This window comes from Rissa tridactyla, chromosome 1 (assembly GCF_028500815.1).
Source record: "Rissa tridactyla isolate bRisTri1 chromosome 1, bRisTri1.patW.cur.20221130, whole genome shotgun sequence".
Taxonomy (NCBI): Eukaryota; Metazoa; Chordata; class Aves; order Charadriiformes; family Laridae; genus Rissa; species Rissa tridactyla.
The window spans coordinates 125,103,151-125,125,593 of NC_071466.1; the positions used below are offsets into that span (position 1 = coordinate 125,103,151).

Sequence of the window (22,443 nt, forward strand, 5' to 3'; positions counted from 1 at the left end):
CCTAACCCTTTAATGAATGAGCCAAATAGCAGGGAAGGTGGAGCTGATGTTTGAGAAGCTGTTCTTGCCTGAAGGACAAAACAGCACATGAATACAAGTTTATTCCGTGTCTGTCAAATCGCATAAAAAGAGTTTTCTAAGTTCTGATATGCAAATGAAAGGGTGGGTGAAGCAGTACCGTCTGTAAGTGACTTTAAAAGGCTGATGCTCTTCTTGTGTTGTGGAATGCACGTAGCAAGATATAAAAGAAGAAATAGGTTGAAAAAAAGGAATGGATGGTTTCACAGACCACGTGGCTGTTGCATGCAAAGGTTCAGATGCAACTCCTGGGTCACAATTGCTGGAAGCTGTCTTCAGGAAAAGGATGGCTGCAAAGGTCCTACCTTGCATACGTTCACTAAGCTAAAGGTGTTTCTTGACCCAGTATGGCTCTTCTTCTGAAATTATTATCTCATTAGCAGCACTTGCAACACTGGTGACAGGTTGACTGAGCTTCAAATGCAGCTGATGGTATATGTTTACTTCAGGCCCATTTAGGTTCATATTTAACTTGCAGAATGCAAGTGGGGTTCCCTTAGTAACTCCCCACCTTCCCACGCCTAGAGGGAGTGGCTACTTGCTAAATTCTTCATGTATTCATCTGTGTACTTAGTAATTAGACTATGTAGACAGTGTGCCCAGACTTTCTGGTAGTTTTGATGGACAGTCATAGCCTTGGCAAAGGGATGTCCTCTGACTTCTCTGTTTTATGGGTCAGATACTTCTCAAGATGCCACTTCTTAATACCTGTTAACTTTGAGGAGCTTCGAGGGCTTGCTTTGTTACCTTACTACACTAGTCAAGAAAGCACCTGTCTTTCATAGTTTTGCTTCCTGCAGTTCTTCTAGGCTTCAAAAACAACAGCTGTAATGGGAAACTTGGGTTATATTTTGAGTTACATCATACTTTGGTTTGGGTTTATTAATAAAATAGATACAGGTCTGGATCAAGGTTACAACCTGTTTGAAATAGGTTTAGCTTGGTTACATTAGCGGAATTTGGACCGTTATCTTCCAAACAATTGCACCTCTTGCTATAAAAAAAAACCAACCAAACCATAGGAGCTACTCATGTTTAGAATTAAATTGAAGGCTTTTAAACAGTTAATACACTTGAAAGTGAAGCTGTCAGAAACAGGAGGGAGGAAAGAGGGCAAGGAAAACTGCTTGGTGTTAGAGGGAAAGGAATTTTTAATCATTTAAAACTGAAGGCTGAAAACACCACTGAAAGTTACCTATGCTAGCGACGACTATATAAAATCCTGATTGTATTGGTATCTTTTATCAGTCACCTGGTACACTGCTTATGAAAGTTTTCAGCTAAAAAGCTGAAAGTAAAGATGAGCTTTTACAAACAATCTCCTTGAAATACCATTAATGATATATAGGAATGGATTGTCAGCTATGACTAATTAGTAAGTCAATATTTGTTAATGCTTCGAAGTTTGCAGGCTTTAGCTGCCTGCTGTTACTGCAGAGGTGCACAGAAGTGCTTTAAGATTACTTTTCCTTGCTTTTTATTCGTGAGTGCTGACTGATGCAGTGAGTTGGAGTAAGCCATCAGGTTACTTCTCACAAGTTATGCTTCAAGTGAGCAAGGCAGGCTGTTCAGGGTGTTAACTTGGTGTAACTGCACGTTACTCAGCTCAAACGTAGATAGAATGCAATGAATTAACACTGAAATTAAGCAGTTAAAGTCCTTGTGTTTACCTAATGCAACATAATTGATTCTCTATTAAATATCACTAAAAATGGAGTACTTAAGTTTTTCATAGACCCACAGAATAATTTATGTTGAAAAGGACCTCCAGAGGTCATCTAGTCCAACCTCTTCCTCAAAGCATGTTTATTTAGATCAGGCTGCTCCAGGCTGTATCCAGCCGAGTTCTTGAACGACTCCAAAAACAGAGGTTCCACAACCTCTTCAGGCAACCTGTTCCAGCATTTGACCACCACCATGGTTTAAAAAAAAAAAAAAAATTAAAAAATGCTTATACATAACTAGAATTTCCTGTGTTTTAACCTGTGCCTGTTGCCTATTACTCTGAGAAGAGTTTGCCTCCATCTCTGCATCCTCTGGTGGTGGTGGACAGCAGCAAGGTCTTCACAAAGCCCTTCCTTTTTAAGGCTGAAAAAGCCCATCTCAGCCTTGCCTTGTCCCTCATGCTCTGGTCCCTGACCATCTTTGTGGCCTTCTGCCAGACGTGCTCCATCCAGCCAGTATCTTTGTACCTGGGGGGGGGTCACAGTACCCCAGATGCTGCCTTGCAAGCACTAAGCGCAGGAGAAGGGTCACTGCTGGCTACGCTCCTGCCTGGGCATGGGTGTCCTGTGGCTCCTGTGTTTCGTGTCTCTGGCACGGCTGTGAAACAAAATCGGGTCAGAGCTTGGACAAGGAAACCCAGCAGCTGATGTTCAGAAGATTTTCTTTCTTTTGTCTTACAAACAAAAAAAGAGCACACTCAATGCACGGAGACGTAGCCACCCTGCCTGTGGTGCTGCCCCTGACTGCTTTGCTGATGCTGCAACACGAAACCACACTGCCCGCTTTCTCGTAGCTCCGGCTCCCGAGGCAATTTTGAAGCGGAGGCTGCTCGTTTCGCAGCGAGGGCGACAGAAATCATTTACTGAGGGGCGTCCCCTTCCTCCCACCGCCATGGCCATGCCCGCCCCCTTACAGGCTTTGCCCGGCTCTAAGATGGCCGCCCTCAGCCTTCCGCCCGGACTCTCTTTTGCCCGCTTCCAATATGGCGGCTTTGCTTCCCGCCCCCCACCCTGCCCCAACGAGCTGCGCCTTCCCCGACCACGCGCCCCTCCCACGCGCGCGGGTTTCTGACCTCACTTCCTCTTGTGCAGCAGCCATTTTGTCTTTCCGTTGCTGCTGCTGCCCGAGCTTCTCCCTCCCACCCGCCGCCGCTGGCTGCGAAACTCCAGTTCCCCCCCGGGCCTGGCTCCCGCCGGACACGCCGCCCTCCCCCCTCCACTGGGCGAGGGGCCGGCGGAGGCCCCCCACCCTCCTTCCCCTCGGCAGCTCTCCCTTCCGCGGGGAGGCGCTTCCGCAGCCCCGCGGACCCCCCCGGCGAGGGCCGGGGCGCCTTTCCTTCCCCCCCATCCCCCCTTCCCCCACGGTCCCGCCGCATGTGACTGGCCCGGGCGGGCCCCGTCCCGTGTGGAGACGCTGCCCCGCAGCCGCCTCCACCCCGTGGGCGACAGCCTGACCCTCCGCCCGCCCCCCCCGGAGCGGCGTGCCCGGCACCCTGCCCTTGCCCGGCGGCAAGGGGAGAAGCCCGGCGTGAAGCCCGGGAGGCCTCCCCTTCATCCCACCCCCCCCGGTCCTCCTCCCCCTGCCCCGCCATGTCCAGCGAGGAGAGCTACCTGGCCATCCTGCGCTACCTGACCAACGAGCGGGAGCCCTACGCGCCGGGGACGGAGGGCAACGCCAAGCGGAAGATCCGCAAAGCCGCCGCCTGCTACGTGGTGCGCGGCGGCACCCTCTACTACCAGCGGCGGCAGCGGGACCAGCAGCGCTTCGCCGAGCTCGAGGTGGTGCTGCAGGCCGAGCGCCGCGCCCGCCTCATCCGCGCCGCCCACCTGGCGCCCGACGGCGCCCACCGCACCCGGCTGCAGACCTGGCAGGGGCTGTCCCAGAAGTACTGGTGGAGAGGTGAGCCGGAGGGGGGGCAGGGAAAAGGGGGAGAAGGTCCCGGGCCCGGCCGGTCAGTGGGGGGAGAAGGCGGCTGGGGGAGCCGGGGTCGCGGCCCCCCGCCGTCAGGTTTCGTGAGGGGGGCGGCTGTGTCGCCTCCCGGGAGTGTCGCTTTTGCTGACTGACCGGTGCCTTTCAGCACGCCCGTCTCCAAGCGCGGGGTCTGGAGGCTGGTCGCTCCTTAAGGTGCCGAGTTACACCTCGGTCAGCAGATTGCCCGGTGGCTTCTTAGTCAGAAGCATGACCGTCCCCATACAAGTGTTGCACGCAAGGTAGCGATTTCTCAATTTGTATGCTTTGTAAAAGGGCGATAACCCATCCCATATGACCTACCCCAGCTGTGAACCTCGTAATGCCTTTTCCAGCGAGCATGTGGGCAGTGTTCACGTTTAAATAGTAGAGCTGCCGGTGATGGCTGGCAGTCTTTGCTGCACTCACTGTTACGTTTGTCTCTTTCTTCCATTGAGAAGCTGAAAAGACCAAACTAATTCTCAGCTGGGCGCTGAGTGATGTCATAGCTGTTAGAAATGCTAGTGTACGAACAGCAATCGTTCCCAATCGGAGCCTTCTTTTGGCTGAGCCAATGACTTGGTATCTGTGTTCCCTTTGGGTTTAGTGTTCTACTTTTGTTTACGTATGCATTAAATAAATATCCCGCTTTTCAATTGCCCGGGGCCCAGTTTCTGTTTGTACTGCTTCTCTTGTTCTGCTTGTTTGGTCGTCGGTCAGCACATCTGTCACTTCAGCTTTAGTTTTCCCTATCTTAATTTGGAGGCTTTTTGCTCTAGCTGCAGCCCATCCTTCCAGTCCAGATCTCATAGACTTGAAGATCTCTGATGTGGAAAAGGATTTGGTATCTCAAAGTTGATACATCCATTTTGGATGATGGTCGTCTTGTGTTTATCTGGGTTCTCATCGTCTGCCCAATGTCGGACTGTTCTAGCATCTACTGTCATCCTATGCTGGAAACTTCTATAATGGACCTCAGTATATCTTCTCTTCATCAGAAGAGGGCATTCTGTATTCTGCATCTTTTGATCTTATCGGTTACCTTTATTTGCACAACCTATATTCTCTTATTTCTCTCACACTGAGCACGCTAAAATTCACACTCTGCTTTCAGTTCAAGCATTTTGGTTTTTATCTGTGTCTCCTTGAAAACGCTGTTTTCCTCTGCTATTAAAATACTCTTTTGCTACTAGTGGGCAGCAGCTTTGACCCAGTCATATCCTGAGATGGATGCCAGTCTTTTGTGCCTGTCTGCTCTGTAACTGGGAAGCAATGGGCTGGAGTATGGCCCAGTGACCAGGAAGGGTGTTAGATATGTGATCTGAAAACCAGAGACCTTCTGTCCTGAGAACTAGCCCTCTTTTCGTGTGAAATCAAGGAAATGTAAAAATGTTTGAAATGGGACATGAATGTCTTGGGGCCTGAAAATGGGGCCTGAAGTCTGTGTTTTTCTGATCCTTACAGAGAGTAAGGATAGTGCTCTGAAAAGGTGTGAGCAGTGCAAGTCTAACTCTCAGACAAGTTTTTGAGCTGTACTAGCTTTTGAACTATAGAGACACAGCTGTCGTTATGTATGGTTTTATATTTTCCTAGTGAAGAAAATTAATTTGGGATGAAAGTCATACACTGAAAATGCCTTGGTACCTAGAAGAGGATACTGAGTTTAGGGACTGTGGGTTATCTGAAATGATTTAGTTACACTCGTTAAAGTACTGGTGGAAAATGGATTTCTCTTAATTCTGAAATCATAAGCCATTGATTTAAATTGGTGTTAATAGTATATATCAAACATCATTGCATGTGACACAGTTGGTTCCAATTTTGAAAAAGCCCTTAGGTGAGCCTTCCGATTCTTGTCCCCTTCAGTAAGGACAAGCTGAGATTCACTAGCATGGGCTAAATGCAGGATCAGCTTGCAGCTTTTATTGTATAGGGATTCTTAGGGTGAATGTAAATAAATACAAATATTTTTTCTAGCCTTAAAAATCTTTCTAGGAGGGTCTGCTTGATATAGTGATGTTCCAAATGTACTATCTCAAATTAATGGTGGATGACAGCAGTGACATACAGTATCATACGATAGCATGAGAGAAGTGGAACTGGTAAAAAGAAGTCAGAGGAAGAAAGTGTAGGTGACTGACTAAATTTTTCTCTGTAAGTGTTTAATATTGTTTTGCTAATCACCTGCATACTTAGTTATGTGTTTAAGGTAAATTGAAAGAAGATTGGAAGACTAATTAAGCTCCATTAATTCTTCTTAGGTATTCTTAAGCAGGTTAAAGATTACATTAAAGAATGCAGCAAGTGCCAGGAAAAGCTAGATCGCTCTAGATCTCTGTCAGATCCTTCTGAAATGCTGGAGGAACTAGGACTGGATGCAAAATCTCATGAAGATAGTAATGAAACAGATGATGAATTGAGTAATACAGCATCAATCCCAGCTGCATCCCCAAAGCCTGTAAAGAAGAAGCCAATAGCAAAGCATGAGCTTGTATTTGTAAGTACCACTGTTAACATCTGAATGTATTTAAGATGTTTGTTAATGTGTTCTTAGTCACATGCTTATTTTCCATTGTTGTGATAATCTTGCAGTAATCAGATGACGTAAATTTTGCCAAAGATATTCAATGTGTGGAAAGGGGTTACTGGTATGTATGACATGAAATTAATTGTGGTATGTCATCTTTAGAAAATAAAATCACCCTAATTCCTATTTATGCATATAGGACCCAAGGGAAAATTAATGGCAAAAGTATAAGTAAAGCATCACATACAAGATTCTCATGGAATCTGTATCGGCTCCTTAATAAAGAATGCTATATTTATTTATAAAATTCTTGGTGATAACTGGGGGCTCATACGCACGTTAAGACACTTGAATCTAGAAACCGTTTCAGACTGTAGCATTGAAAAATACGGTCAAAGAACTGTTTGCATATCCATGTCTTCCCATTTTTCCAGTTGTCTGTTTTAACTGTGTTTGGAGGGAGGGTGAGACTTGGTGCATTTAAACAAAGAAAATAATAGTAAAGTTAAGCTGTATATATTATATGTGCTTGAACTGATTGTACGGTTGCAGAAAGTAATCCTTTTCTGTGTTTCAGTGTGAATGCTTAAAAAGGCACAGTCTAAATGTAATGAAGTTCTCATAATGTTGTTTATGACAGGTTGACAGTAAGGGCCTTGTGAAGCAGTCATCTTCCAAACATTGTCTGTCAGTCTTAAACCAACTGAATCAGCAGAGGCTTTCCAATCAGTTCTGTGATGTGACTCTGCTGATTGAAGGAGAGGAGTACAAAGCTCACAAATCTGTCTTGGCAGCCAACAGCGAGTACTTCCGAGAGCTCTTCATTGAAAAGGGAGCTGTCTCTAGTCATGAAGCTGTAGTGGATCTGTCAGGTGAATTGTTGTGGGTTTCAAAGCTAGAAATCATAATATCCTAAGTAAGGTGTACAGTATTTGATTCGGTCTCTTTTGAGTGTTCAAGACAACCAAATATTTTATCTTGCCTTTTTCTCTCTTTTAATCTAAAAGTATTTTGTGTGGATTTTAATGCTAAAGTGATCGCTCTGGTTTTGTGTAATCTGATCTTCCATATTGAATGGACTATGGGATTTCATCTTAAAGTTTCTGAGAAGCTTTGGATTGATTTTTACCTTCCTTAGTCCTGTTTTCTCCTTGTATTAGTCACAAACATTAAAAAAGGGAACATAATCAAATGCTTGAATACATCAAGAGGGGATGTTGACTAGCTTCTCAGACAGCTGTTTTTCTGATCAAATACCAAATTGTTTCTTATGCCTGTGAAACACTATTAGACACGTTTCTGCTTATTTCTCAAGCCTTCTGGTACCTTAAAGATAGGAGATGATCCTAAAATAAATGTCCTAAAAATAGCTTTGTAGTGATGAAGAATATTGTACAGAACATATGCCTACTGCGTTGCTTTGTCACTAGTTTCTTAACTCTGTCTGTCTCGACATGCCTGAAGATTTCTTTTATGATGGTCCAGAAGGTCCCCCAAATTAAATGTGATTTGTGATTTACAGAACTGTGGAAAATTATACCAAATGCTTATTTTTAAGCATTTCTAGATATATATGCACATACCTTTTATTTTTTTCACTAGCCATTTTCTTGTGTTTCTGCCACATGAATTGTTATTTAAGTCCTGACTGCTTTCTGGATGTAGCAGATTTGGAAAGACTTTGGTTAAATTAGGGTTAATCTGCTTCAAAAATATTGTGGCTTTCCTAGCATCTTGAAACATTTTTACTATGAAAATACGTCGTTTCTACTTACTTATTGGAAAAGTTGTCTGAGCTTACTTCCATGTAGAAAATACACAAGGAATAAATGTGTAAATGACAATTCAGTCCCAGTGGAGGGGCCTCAGTGTTACTTGCAAGTGTGTTTTGCTCTAAATTTCAGACTTAACCATATCAAAGGTGAACTATTGTATGGGATATTTTGGTGTAATTCGGGGTCATCAGTGTTTGATCTAATATCTTGTTTTATTCCTGGTAGGGTTCTGCAAGTCCAGTTTCCTGCCTCTATTGGAATTTGCTTATACTTCAGAATTAACTTTTGACTTCTGTAGTATGGCAGAAGTGGCCATGCTTGCCCGGCATCTCTTCATGTCAGAGGTCCTCGAAATCTGTGAAAACGTGCACAAACAGATGGAAGAGAAACAAATTACGGTGTACCAAAAGGGGGATATTCAAACAGTAGAGTCAACACAAAATTTAGCAGAGCAGACTGAAGTTGAGATGCAGCCCCTGGATGGTGCTGAGCAACCAACTGAGCTTGCAGCCAGTGAAGTGCCAGTAGCTGTGAATGGAGGTCCTTCCTCTGCTGGGACAGAGGAAGCAGCAGCACCCCAGCCTGACCTCCAGCCCCCAGAGCCTGCAGAGGCCGCTCCGGATGATCTTTCAAAACCTGTGGAGCAGTGTGAAACAACTGAAAATTACGTCAATACGCAGCTGCTGGAGAGCATGTCAAATAGCACGGTGTCTGTCGTAGAAGCTGAGCCATTGGCTGTGGAAGCCATGGACACACAGAGTCACACAGAAGTTGAGGCAGATCAAAATGACAATGCTAAAGCAAATGTGGACGCTGCTTCTGAAGACTCCTCAGAAACACTCCAGCAGAAACGTGGCAAGCAAAGTAAAGAACAGAGCGTTTCAGATTCACAACCAGAAAACCTAGCTTCCAGCCAAGATGACACTTACAAAAGCAAGCTTCGCCAGCGTTCTGTTAGTGAAGGGGGATATATCAGATTGCATAAAGGAATTGAAAAAAAACTGCAAAATAGAAAGACAAATCCTAAATCTGCAATACAGCAGGTATTCTATATGTCTTTAGGCCTGTTGTCAGTAATCGTCCAGTGTTTGGAGACCAATCTGAAAAGACCGTTTCCCAATTCCAAGCGCTGTCTGGCAAATACTTTTCTTTTTTGAGTGATTAACGTTAATGCAAACCAAAGTAACTTCTAAGATGTGGCAGTTGTGCAAAACAAAAAACAACACCGGCGTCAAAATTCCTTCCGTATTGAAGATCTTTAGAATGCTCAGTGACCCTAGCCCAGCTTGAGTTTCTCCTCACAGCTTCTTATGGTTGGACGGAAAGTGTATCTTCTCCCTAAAATTATTAATGATGTGGGAATTTAATTCTTAACTAGCATGTGTGTATGTCAGTCATAAACAAATGTACTTATCTATTAGAGAAGTGAGACCCTACATTTGTTAACACTTCAAAACAGAGCATTGGGGATGAAAAATTTGGCATCCTATGTAGATCTTAAGACATAGTCATGAGTCACAGTAATGCAGTCCTGCTACCTTCGGATTGGGGTCAGTTAAAAACCAAAAGGTTCAAAGAGCACCGGTATTAAAAACTCAAGCGCTTAAACATATTACATGTTTAGTAATTGAACTAGGTGTTTCAATTATTATTTTTTCCTAATGAAATGGTCTTCTTACTCTTTTCCCCTTCAGGAGCCTTTCCTCTTTTAGTGCCTGTGGATAGCTGACATTCGCGTCACTGAGCATTGATACATTTTGTTTTTGTGATAGAGTACACCTTGCCATACTCATTCCACATTGGCTAAATCTTACGAAGAACTGTTAATTTCCAGAGGTGTTTTGTGAGATATTTACGTACTAGAGCCACCAGTCCCACAGGCAGGGAGATAATTTGTTATGATTACAACAGCCTTGTAGATAGAAATTGTAGCATTGGTCTCCTTTTATAGATGGACAAGTTAAAGCCCAGATGTCAAAACTAGAACAATCAAAATATTTAAGCAACCCATTTATGATGGTTGGAGGATGACAAGTTTTTGTTCTCTTTTGGGAAGGAGAATATCTGCCTTCAGGAACAGCTCCTGTTAACTTACTTTGCAGTTTTTAAATCTGGCCCCCTGATAGATGAGGTCTAGACAGCAGCCACCTGTGGAAAACAGAAATTAGTTTAGATGATTGCTCAGAACTGGGTTCAGGAATAGGTTTCTGCTTCCCGAACTGATTTCATAGCTTTTAGCATTTTTGTCTCATGCATCCCTCAGCCCCCTTTCCCCAAAGCACTGGATCTTTTATAAGCCCTGGGAAGGAGACGCTCCTTCTGGAGTTCGCAGTTTTGGTGCTGGAAGAATAAGATGAAAGAGAGTTTGCAGGAAAAATGCTGTTGACTTTTGAATTACCGTAGTTGCAGTAGTTGCATGGAGATGTTGGGGATGAAGCATGCTTTGTAGGAATTGATTATTTTCCAAGCTTTTACTAATTATCTACTGAAGAAAATTATTTTTGTGGCTTCACAATGTAGCCAAGTTTGCATAAGTTTCAAGAGCAACAGAAAAATTTAAAAAAATTAAAATGTTGTCCCTGTGTTGACATTTGGTTTGGTTTTGAGAGGCATGGATGGGCTAGCATGTTTTCAAAAACTGTTAGATACCTCACTTGTTGAGAGAACAGGAGGAGAAGAAATGGGGATGCATTGTACTTTTTTCCCTTGCCTTATTCTCAGAAACCTGAAGGGGAGATACCTGATAGAGGAAACTGCAGCCTGATCGCTTACAATTTGGCTTTTAAAGAACTTCACAGCAAGTTTCTACAAAGCAAAACGAGATTATCGGCTCCAGGGAGCAGTGCCGGTACAGCCTAACAAAAACGCACTGGTGCCTAACAAAAAAAACCCACTAGTAAATATGGAATGCTCTTAACTGGAAAGAACTGCTTAAATACTGCAAATTTTTTTACAGGTTATTAATAACTCAGTTTTTGCTGGCTGGTAAAAATTAATTGGGACACTTTTTTTTTTAATCTGATGACTTGTGGTAAAGCAAATGTAAATCCTGAAAAGGGAGATTGGAGTTTTGGATGGGTTGGAAACATCTGATGGAAATTGTAAGTGGCAGTACTTTGTGGTTCCTCTGTAACTATCTCTTAGCTCTCTTTTAGGCAGTTACTTAGGGCCGAATAGTTAGTTGTCTCCGAACTGGTAAGTCATTGTCTGCCTACAGTTATAATCAGTTTATGGTTTTAAAATGACCAGTTTTTCACCCACCATGAGATCTGTAGTTTTGCAGTGAACTTGAAAGGGGGTAACTTTCTAGCAACTAAGTAAACTGAACAAAATTAGGTGGTATTATAGTAACACACAAAAACATCGCTTTTAGTACTAACTTGCAGAAGAAATATAAAATACAAAATACAGTGTAGTAAATTTCATTTAAGGGTTATATTTTTTCAACTTAGGTTGCCATGAAGCTCGTACAAAGAGGGAAAAAAATGAAACAGCCCAAAAGAGATACCACAGAAAATAACGAAGTAGAGGCTCAGCACAAATGCACTGAGTGTGGAATGGTGTTCCAGCGGCGCTATGCACTTATAATGCACACACTGAAACATGAAAGATCTAAAGATTATAAATGCCCGGTAAGTTGGATTTTTCTTCTGTGTGTCTGTAAACCTCCCTCTTTATGAAGATTCATTCAGTAATGACATCAGTAACTGTTTTTCTTGCCTCTGTTCATACAAATATTTATTTCTCCTTACGGATTTCAGAGGCGGCTGCAACCCTGATCTGGATGGGGTGGGGTGGAAGATGGTGCCAGCCACATGGCCTGACGGCACCCTGTGACGTGGGAGTGCACTTGCTGATCATGACAGTGCCGGTGTGGGCTTTACTTTTAACCTTACTAGTAAATTTGTAACCATGTTTAGATTACCCTGGGAAGTTAACCTCATTGGGAGATGATTGGTGGTTCTGTCAGTAGCTATAAAATTCAAAATTTACAACTATTAATTAACCTGAGATGAAATGCCTACTGGAGGTAGGTTATAGACATAGCTAATCATATTACTATAGTTTAAACCTTTGTTTACCTTTTTTTGTGAAATAATTTTGGAGTATTAAATGCAAAGTAAAGTTGCAATATTTTCTTTTCCAGTTGTGTAAAAAAGAATTCCAGTATGGTGCCTCCCTGCGAGCCCATCTTGTCCGGCACACTCGGAAGACCGAAGTGAACACTGCAGCTGCTAGTGGAGAAGAGACAGGCGTGCCTTCGGTGAAAGGGAGAACTAAAAGGGAATTTATATGTGATATATGTGGGAGAACTCTACCTAAGCTCTATTCTCTCAGAATACATATGCTCAAACATACAGGTGTGAAACCTCATGCATGCAAGGTAAAGAGAAAGTCCTTTTATTCTGTTATCAAATCAGTAAATTGTCTCGATATTTTGGTATTGACACTCTGTCCTGAAATTTAGGTCATTTCAGAATGGGGAAAACTACTGTAACATTCCTGATGAAAAGTCTTGTACTCCAAGACTGAGAAAACTAGAATGAAATTGAATCATAAAAGTTCATATTCCTATATCTAGAAGAATGTCTTCCCTTGAGTATTCTGTTTTAACAGACCAGTTCAGCCACTGGTGCGAAATCACGGGCTCGGCCATCCTGGTTCCTAAGAAATACAGGAGGTTTTGTTGTGTTTGAAGTTAAACACCTATTATATAATGAGTTTAATTTATTCTGTTTACTGGGTATTAAATTTTTTTAGGTTTGTGGAAAGACCTTTACGTATAAGCATGGATTAAAAATGCACTTAGCTCTCCATGAAGTACAGAAACAGTTCAAGTGTGACTTGTGTGAGAAGTCTTTTGTCACAAAAAGAAGTCTTCAGGAACACATGAGCATTCATACGGGTGAGTGATGAGAAAGAGGGTCCTTTTACTTTGTTTGGCTATTGTATGCTGCTGAGCTTCAACATTGCCCTACGGCGTCAAAGGAACTGTTTAAAAAAAATAAATAGTAGTTTCTTCTTTTTCTTCAACTGGTCAGGCAACTGAGATAGAGACTTACCTTTTACCTTATTTTCTGGGCTTATTTTACCATAGCTTAATGTTGTTATGCAGCTGTTCTATACAAGAACAGGGAATCATGGTTGGTTTGTTCCTATGTTTTTATGTACTTATTTACACCTGTTATCATGTTAATTCAACAAAGATAGGCAACTGGCAGGAATGTTCTGTAGCACTTGCACTTCTAGCCTATCCTTCCAGAGGAAAACATGCTAAGTTAAGTCTCTGAGAATCTCCATATATGTTTTACAAGACTTGCTCTACTAATACTGAAATTTTATGAAATTTTATAAAATCTCATGATCTTAGTATGTGAAAGAGGACAATATAATAATTTACAAGTGGAGTTTTAAAATTGAAATGTGTAGAAACTAACTGTTTCTTGTTTCCTGAGTTGGGCAGAATGGAAAGTAAGAGACTGTTTTTGTTAAGACAGTTTTTGTTCCAGAAAGTAAGGAATTTATATTGATTTGGAGGAGAAAACTTTAATTTTAAGGTGTTGTTCCACAAATTCAAGATGTAAGTAATCCGTAAGCCATGCTGCATTGCTGGAGAAGTTATATATTATATGAACACAGGCAATTGTGGGGCTTTTTTCACAGAAGTGGGCAATTTTTTAGGCTGTTCATATTTCATGACTAGTTTGTAGGTGCAATGTTGTACCTGTGTTTAAAAACTTGCAATAAAGTAATTTAGAGTTGCTATTCCCCCCTCTCTGTATTATTACGTTGGCACATCCAAGTACACTTAAAAATTCCATCTGTGTGTAATTAAAACAACTTCTCTTTGTAGTACTGCTCTGATTACTTAAGACGAATTATATGAGAAGAAAAAAAAGCGCTCTCACAAAGCACGCCAGAGATATGGAGGCCTGGCTTCGTAACATGTTTTGTTTTATTTTTGTCAGGAGAATCCAAGTATCTTTGCTCCATCTGTGGAAAATCTTTCCACAGGGCATCAGGACTCAGTAAACACATAAAGAAACACCAGCCAAAGCCTGAAGTTCGTGGATATCAGTGTACTCAGTAAGTTGGTTGGGGTTAGCTTTTTTCATGGGCTTTTTTTTCTTAACATTAATGATCCTAGTAATTTTAAAGATTAAAAGCAGCTCCCTGTTGTGTAAAACTGTTCACTGGCCTGGAATAAGACTTTTAATACATAAGAGTAAAAAACCTACTTTTGTTAATACATGCATTGGAGAGCCAAAGCTTGGTTTTTAACTGTTACCTAGCTCTAACTTCATACAGTTGTTTTCTAATTAGTGTGTTTGCACTTGTAGCCATAATCAGTAGCTATGTGGATTTAAAGCTCCCTTGTAGGACAGATAGAAGAGTGGTAACCTTGTGAGAGGTGAAGGGCCTTCAGCCTGTTCTTGCCCTCTTCTACCGTGATAGTTGATTTCAGTTTAACTTGAAAATTTCCTTTACAGTGTAATGTGCTTATGTGCACTGCAATACACACTGTGTTTAGCAAACAGCTCTGCAGGAACATCATAAATCAAGACTCACTGACTATTGCAGTTAACTTAATTGTAAAACTTATGTGACCACTTAAACATCTTTGCGTTATGGACTTCAGTTTAGCAGAAACTCTGTAACTGGAAAGACCGTGTCTCCTAGTGCATTAGCAAAACATGGGTACTTTTTCCGTGATCAAGCAGAATACAGGAGAACCTTTCAAGTGTGCTGCAAAAGCACAAATGACGCTTAATTTCCAAGCGGTCAATTAGGTCTCTGGAAGACTCTCTCAGGTATTAAGAGGGGTTGTACAGTTTATGTGATTGCCTGTATGCAACTCACCCTTTGAATGAAAGCTTTAATTTAAAGTATTGTTTACAGTATCTTTGGTAGTGCTGCGGCGTGCTAGTGAAAACAGTATTTTCTAACTGCTGAAAACTCACTTTAATTCTGTCAGCAATGTTTTTATTTAGTGTTTTGTATTGCTAAAAATATCAATCTTAAAAATACAAAGAAAAGAGCTAATGGAGTCCACAACAGGGACAAAACTGTTTGAAACATACTAGGGAAGGCAATTTTGCTTTTGAAGGAGAAATACATTTAAAAAATAATTTTATTTTTTTTTACTCAAGGCAGTATAGTCATGGATGCAAAAAAATCACCTTGACAGGGAAGATATTTTGATTCCCTAACTCCTTCAAAACAGACACAGTCCTTGTTTCTTCTATGGTGAAGATCTCTACTAAAAATATAATTCATGTTGTCACAAACGGTTTAGAGAGTTTCACTAAGCAATAACTAGACTTCCATTTCTAGTTCGGTGGCTTGGTATGTAAATATCCCTGCCAGGCTTGAGTTTGAGCTTCTGGCTCAGTTGAACAAAGTTTAACGTGACTTCCTTTCCTAAAATGTTTGTGGAAGACTTCCAGTGAAGTATTTGATAAAATTGTAGTAGCGCGTGACAGTGTCAGAGGGCGGCAGTCACTTGAGTTTTTTACTTCTCAATAATTAATCCTCTCTGAGGGCAGAAACTCTCCTCATAAGTTCATATGGTATAATACAAATTTATGATGTCTTCCAGTCAGTTTGCCTTTGATTATTCCCCATAAAAATAACAGAAAGAATACAGTTACCCATAACAGACAAAAGTGTTTCAGAGGTCCTCAAGTTATATTCCAGACTTTCATATAAGCTGCTGTTCATAAAAGCTGTTCCTTTTAATTTTCCCTGATTTGGAAAGGGATTTTGCTTTATGTAGATATTGATGACACAATAGGTGTTGTCTTCAGCCGTCATTAACCAGTGCCTTTGAAATCAGGGTCACCAGGATTTTTCTTATATGGGATGCTAAAACCATTGCTGTTACAGGTGCGAAAAGAGTTTCTATGAAGCTCGAGATCTTCGGCAGCATATGAATAAACATTTAGGCGTGAAGCCATTTCAGTGCCAGTTCTGTGGAAAATGTTACAGTTGGAAGAAAGACTGGTATTCTCATGTGAAGTCTCATTCTGTCACAGACCCTTATAGGTAAGAGGAAATTCATTTAACAGAAATGTAGTAATCAATATGAGGTTATACAGATCCACAGCCAGTCAACAAGGAACTGCTGGGTCCATTGTTAAAGTAACAATTGATTGATGTTGCCTGGGGTCTTGAGTACTTGAGAACGGATGTTTGACTTCAAATAGTGTGGTCCAACTGTTGACCTACTGCCACAATCCTGATAAATATAATTGATGAAGTTAGAAATGCTTTGTATGTGATCTCGCTTCTCTAGGGTGGTAAGTGGAAGCTTTGGGGCTATGACTAAGAGAAAACATAGCTCAGTCCAAACATATTATTTCTAATTATGGAACTACTTGTCATACAAGACAGTATTCCCATTAAACTCTGCCTACTATAATTAAAGTGCATTTTGGTTTTAAAAACATATCATAAGGATAGAATAATGCTTTCAATAGATTTCTCACTTAACACATTTTAGGTGTAACATATGTGGTAAAGAATTTTATGAGAAAGCTTTGTACAGAAGACACGTAAAGAAAGCCACACATGGTAAAAAAGGAAGAGCAAAACAAAATCTTGAACGAGTTTGTGAGCATTGCGGAAGAAAATTCACACAACTCCGGGAATATAGGAGACACATGAACAATCATGAAGGTATGTAGAAAACAAGTAGTCGTGACTTCCCTCAACTCCTAGAAAAATTATAGAGAAAGGGATATTTGTTTCTTTGAGTCTGCGTATGTCCTGTGTTGCAAGACGCATAGAAGTCCTTACAGATTCTCCAGTTAGTTTTATGCTAGTCCTGGTTTGCCAGCTTGCTTCCAGTGATTCCTAGAAGTGGCTGTTGGGATCTTCCTAAAACTGCCGTCACACACAGGGACAGTAACAACTTGTCCTTCTTGGAATTTTAACGGAAGAGGAACTTTTTTAGAAGTGATTAAAAATGTGCATCTGGCAAAGAATCAGATGTAGTAAAACATTCTCCAGTTTGAAAGGTGCAGATGGTTAACAGAATATTCTTCAAACAGGAGAGAGATTGTTCTGAATTTAGAAAAAAAAAAAAAAAAAAAAAAGACCACCGTTGGAAATTGGTCAACTTCTTGATTTATAACAAGCAGTAAACTATACGAAGTTTGGGTAAAATAGGAAAACATTTTCTAATTTAAAAAAAAAAAGTACGTGGATTTTTACTTTAGGTGTGAAGCATGGTACTGATTTTGGAGCATTTGGTTGTTCCAGCTGTGTTGGAAGTCTATATATATTCCTATCTTGGGGCAAAACACGCTTCTTTGAAGTATGTCTCCTTTTAAAGATCTGTTATGAATAAACCTAAGAGCTGTCTAACTACTGAAATAGAGATTTTGTGTTTGTTTCTAAACAGAGAAAGTGTCCTGTAATAGGTACCTAGCCTAAATCTGCAGTAGCTGCAAAACCCAGTATTGCCATAGTGTTTGTCGCCACCCACACGCCCCATTAGATACTACAGACCACAGAACTCAGCCGTTGTAAGGGAGAATAAGATTATACAAACATCAGGTGCAGTATTTGAACATATATGGTGTGGAGGAGGAGGGAAAAAGCTGTAGATGGTGTTATAAGCTAACTAGACTAAGTGCTGATTTGATGAGACTTATAGTAACATTTACAGAAACGAAGTGGACTAGGAATGTAAGTGACAAATTATATTAAGTGAAACATGGTTTCAGAAAGGCATCACCGGCAAAAAATAATTAAATTCTATTAAGTAGTATGTACTTAAAATAGGGGAGAAACTGCATTAAAAGAAATTTAGAAAAGAAAAAATTTTTAAAAGGAAAATGTTAGGTTGGGCAGAGCACTTGGGGAAAATCTTACCGTTGAATGTATTATGCTTGCATTATATTGTAGTGCAGAAATGGCAAGCGAGCTCTCCTCCTTACATAGAAAAAGTTGCAGTGTTTCTTTTGTTCTTTTATACTGCTGTCCTCCCTGTCACTTCTCATCATCGCTCATGCATATTTATGCATGCTGATGGTCATCTTTCCGTCCTTTCCCTTTGAGAACAGGTGTGAAGCCATTTGAATGTCTAACTTGCGGAGTGGCCTGGGCCGATGCACGTTCATTGAAGCGTCACGTGAGGACGCATACTGGAGAACGGCCGTACGTCTGTCCAGTGTGCAACGAAGCTTACATAGATGCCCGGACACTACGGAAGCACATGACCAAGTTTCATAGGGACTATGTACCCTGCAAAATTATGCTGGAAAAGGATACTCTTCAGTTTCATAACCAGGGGACACAGGTGGAGCACGCCATCAGCATTTTAGCAGCAGATGTACAGGAACAAGAAACCGAGATTAGTGTTGGTGGTGGTGAGATTGAGACCGTGGTTGTGACAGGAGAGACGATTGAAGCCATCGAAGCAGTTGCGGCTACTGAGGAATGTACATCAGTCTCTACTCTTTCCGACCAAAGCATCATGCAGGTGGTAAATTACGTATTGGCGCAACAGCAAGGACAGAAAATGGCTGAAGTGACGCAGGCCATTGAAACTGTAGAAGTAGAAGTGGCCCACGTTACAAAGACAGACTGAATATAATAGATGAGAGAGCAAGAAGGGTGAAGTCTTACGATCTCTGAGAGCTAAGTATTTAACTGGGTCTCTGAGGCTTACAGTGATGCCTGTTTTCAAACAGTTAATCCCCAGAACTGAACGTCTTGGTGATGAAATACTGCACCATGTGTTACAGGGAAAAAGTTAAGGTGCCTCAGTGTAGGCCAAAGCTTTGAAGGCTAAGATTTCTGCACTGGCCATAACTAAAAAAGTTGGAATAATAATGTTTTCTGTGTCATGGAGTAAGTATCATGCTGTAACTTTTAAAAAACAAAAAACAATGGAAAGAGGCTGCACTAGAAACTAGAAATGCACTACGATTGGTAGTATTTTTTTTACTTTTGTTTTTGTGTGCATTTCATCAAGTTTGTGAGCGAATTACCTGCATTGGATTCTGTCTGTTTTACTCCCCAAGACACAGGGGATGGTAGAATGCTTCGTGCAGCGTGCACTTCATGCGACACGCAGAAAATCTGAGGCTTTTTTTTTTTTTTGGGTAGGTGCACTATTGACAGTTAGTGAATCTCAGTTTTGAAGAACTTATTTAAATTCCAGGTCAGTGGGCGGCATGTCCAAGGTTCAGAAAAAGGCTGTAAAATGTTTTACGGACAATGGGCAAGGGTCCACTGAAGTCTGAGGAAGTGGTTCTCTGGGACGGATGGTGACTTTAAGTTGACCAGAGGACAGCCCAGTGCAGGGAGACTTGCTTGGAGAAGTGAACTGCTTTTTATTTGTAAGCGAGGAGCTTGCACTTCAGCTTCTGTGCGCAGCCATGTTTCTTGTAATGTTGGGTTGCGTAAAGGAAGCTATCATCGCCTGCATTGTTGCACGTAGCCAAAGAAGGCAAGCTAATGATGGATGTTTCTAATTTTGCATTACATTTGATGTAGGAACTCTCAAATGAAAAAAGTGTAATGGCACACTTCTTTGGGAATATAAACATAACAGAAGTTGTCCAGCTAGTTACGATCTGATCTTGTCTTGTATCGTGTTGAAAGGAGGAGCGCTGCTAATTCCCAAATGGGACACATGGCAATATCAGGATAGCAAATTATGAAAATCTTAGTACGAGGTAAAAACTAATTTTTTTTTCCTTAAAATACCAGAGTCTCCAGAAGACCTTATTATTGCTGCTGTAAGAAAATACTTCTAGGGCAAGCTAATTCCTGGTGTTCCACCACATAGATGGAAAAATTCTTACTAGGTTTTCCTGCGAGTAAGCTTGAATCACAGCCATGCGTGGCCCAAGTTTAAATGTCTCTGATTCAATACCACAAACAGTGCACATCTTAATCTGTACAAGGTGTGGGTTCTTTCATCGTTGGGTTTTTTTTAAGCAAGAAACGTGTCTGTCAAGGTAACTGAACGTGCTACGCACAGGAACAATCAGAACTGTGTTCTTTAAACTGTTCTAAGTCTATAGTGTTATCAAACGTTTCCCAACTTTGCAGTAGCAGGACAGCCAAGGAGCCAGAAGCCTGTAATATGACAGGGTAAAACTTCATAAATAAAGCTACGTTCATACAACTCTGTGCTACCGTGAAAGGGATCCCCTGAACAAAATTTAAGCAAAATTTGTGACAAAGTAACCACCTCATTGGAATTAGTATTTCTACCTTTCATCTCATTTAACTATTTGAGTATCTGTCTACTAAGCTACAGAATGGACTGTTCTTTTTATACTTTGCAAGCATGTAGATAAGCAGCCATTGAAAATTTTTTAAGCGATACGTAGTTTGAGTTTCCTGCCTTGGATCCAAATTAAGCTGTAGATGACTATTTCAAAGGTCAGGGTCTTCCTGCGGAGAAGTGATGTAGTTATTTATACATCCTGCAGTCCTTTACAATTGTATTCTTTTCTAATTACCAAATGGAGTAAAACGAAAATGAATAATTTAAAAAAAAAAAAAAAATACTGCTAGCTGTAACTGTTGAATTTTTGTATGGTCAAGAATCTGGAGATAGCCATCCTGATGGAAAAAGATTTAAAAGAGCACTAGGTAAACTTTAAAATTTACTTCAATGTTTGTATCTTAAAAATAACTATGTATTACTAAAGTGAGGAAACGTTCAAGGAAAAATAGCTGTAAATAGTGCTAGAACGTTATTTGTATATTTAGTGTGTTACCTTACAAAAAGACTATTACCAGCACCTCAGTTTAATCTTTGGTGCATTTATTTATTTTCCCAACCTATGGAAAAGACCGGAGTGAATCTGATCTTTGGAGCCTTGTTACCCACTGTAAAAATGCTTTAACTGACTTGATGGCCTGCCATTTAAAAACAAAAACAACCAAACAAAAAAAATCACAAAAGGTCGTTTCCTAAACAAGACTCAGCCAGGAACATCAAAGCTGAATGTTGTGTCACCCCTTCCCTAACGCACTGTGCCTTACCTTTGCAGAAGGGCATGAGGTAAGTAGGGAGTGTCGCGCTGAGCTTTGCTGTTCCCGCACGCGTGAAAGTTGCCTTACGCTTCTCTTCAGATTTCAGCTCTTAATTTAAGGTGTTCACTACCCTTCTGCAATCTGTTGGAAGTCAGACTGCAAATACGCAATTGATATTATTTAATTTGATTATTTTTTTTTTAAATAGAGTTCATAAGACTTATAAAGTATTCCTAGTGAATTCTTGTACATAATGAATTTGATCTGTACATTCTGCTGTTTTTATTTAGTGCTAGATGTATAAAGTTACGGGTTATTTCTGTCATTAAATAAACTGAGCTTTGCCATGAATTACTCTTTCAAGCAACTTTTCTTTTTCAGGGAAAAAAAAAGCATTGCAGAATTATTTATTCATCTTCGGTATTTCACCTTCCATCTAGAGATAGACATCTGATCTGAATAGCTCTAGTAACACCTTTTTTGCTTCAGGCTCAAAAAATTAACTTGTATGAGGGAAGGAAACCCCCTGCCCTCCTAAATTGTGTCGCAGTATGGCTGTACAAGAGCACGGCGTTAACAAAACGCAGTGTATGTTTATACTGGAATTGCTTTGGCACCCGCTCAGCCCCTGCTACCCAGCTGGAACCCTTGTAGTTTGTCTCGGATGTCATTTCTCTTGCCTTGGGTTTCTGTACACCCAGAAGGGAGCATCACGCAGCACCTCTGTCTCAGCGCCCCTGCTCTGGGATGAATACTTGAGCAGGGGCTGTGGCTTGGAAGTTGTCCTGTGGTGGCTGAAGAATGAGCTGTAGAGCTGCCTCTACAGGAACGGATGGGGGCCTGCGCCCCTCCATTTGCTGTTAGAGCAACTTCAAGGCGAGGTCAGTGTTGGAGAAAGGCTGATTTCCCTCTTGTGGTTCATCCTGATTCCTAGGGGAAATGCTAGGAGATTTTTAGCGCATTAGCTCTTCTGTGAGCCCGTACAGGTAACGAAGCTGAGTGGGAAGTACATAATTAAACAGAAACAGGCTTTTTAAAAGGCTGAGTGCTGAAGGAGTAATGTGGCCTACTGTTCAACAGATGCTATTCAAGAGGGATGCAACTACAGGTGAACAACAGCAAAGTGCTGTGTGGATATGATATTTTCCCCCGCTTTGTTTCTGCTGGAGCTACAACCATGTCATTCCTGGCTGTTAAAGGAAGAGCTGTGAATTTCTACAGCACTGGAACGGTGTATACAGAGAATCACAGCATGGTAAGGGTTGGAAGGGACCTCTGGAGATCATCTAGTCCAACCCCCCTGCCAGAGCAGGGTCACCTAGAGCAGGTTGCACAGGAACTCATCCAGGCAGGTTTGGAATGTCTCCAGAGATAGAGACTCCACCA

The 22,443-nt window shown here is 41.3% G+C and overlaps 1 protein-coding gene across 2 annotated transcripts; it reads left to right on the top strand.

Annotated features, from left to right (window-relative positions):
- Nucleotides 1-2,899: 2,899 nt before the first annotated feature.
- ZBTB11 (zinc finger and BTB domain containing 11) lies at nucleotides 2,900-21,408 on the top strand. 2 transcript variants are annotated; one of them, XM_054184106.1, is made up of 11 exons: nucleotides 2,900-3,702; nucleotides 6,012-6,247; nucleotides 6,918-7,149; nucleotides 8,278-9,095; nucleotides 11,505-11,684; nucleotides 12,200-12,436; nucleotides 12,814-12,958; nucleotides 14,022-14,139; nucleotides 15,940-16,098; nucleotides 16,556-16,731; nucleotides 18,123-21,408. In XM_054184106.1, exons 1-11 carry the CDS (start codon nucleotides 3,393-3,395, stop codon nucleotides 18,647-18,649), a joined length of 3,138 nt encoding a protein of 1,045 aa, XP_054040081.1. In that variant the 5' UTR covers nucleotides 2,900-3,392; the 3' UTR covers nucleotides 18,650-21,408. The 2 variants fall into 2 exon arrangements, with proteins under 2 accessions (XP_054040081.1, XP_054040092.1); XM_054184117.1 differs by lacking the exon at nucleotides 2,900-3,702 and adding an exon at nucleotides 6,343-6,398 and having other exon boundaries at nucleotides 6,122-6,247.
- The last annotated feature ends 1,035 nt before the right edge of the window (nucleotides 21,409-22,443 follow it).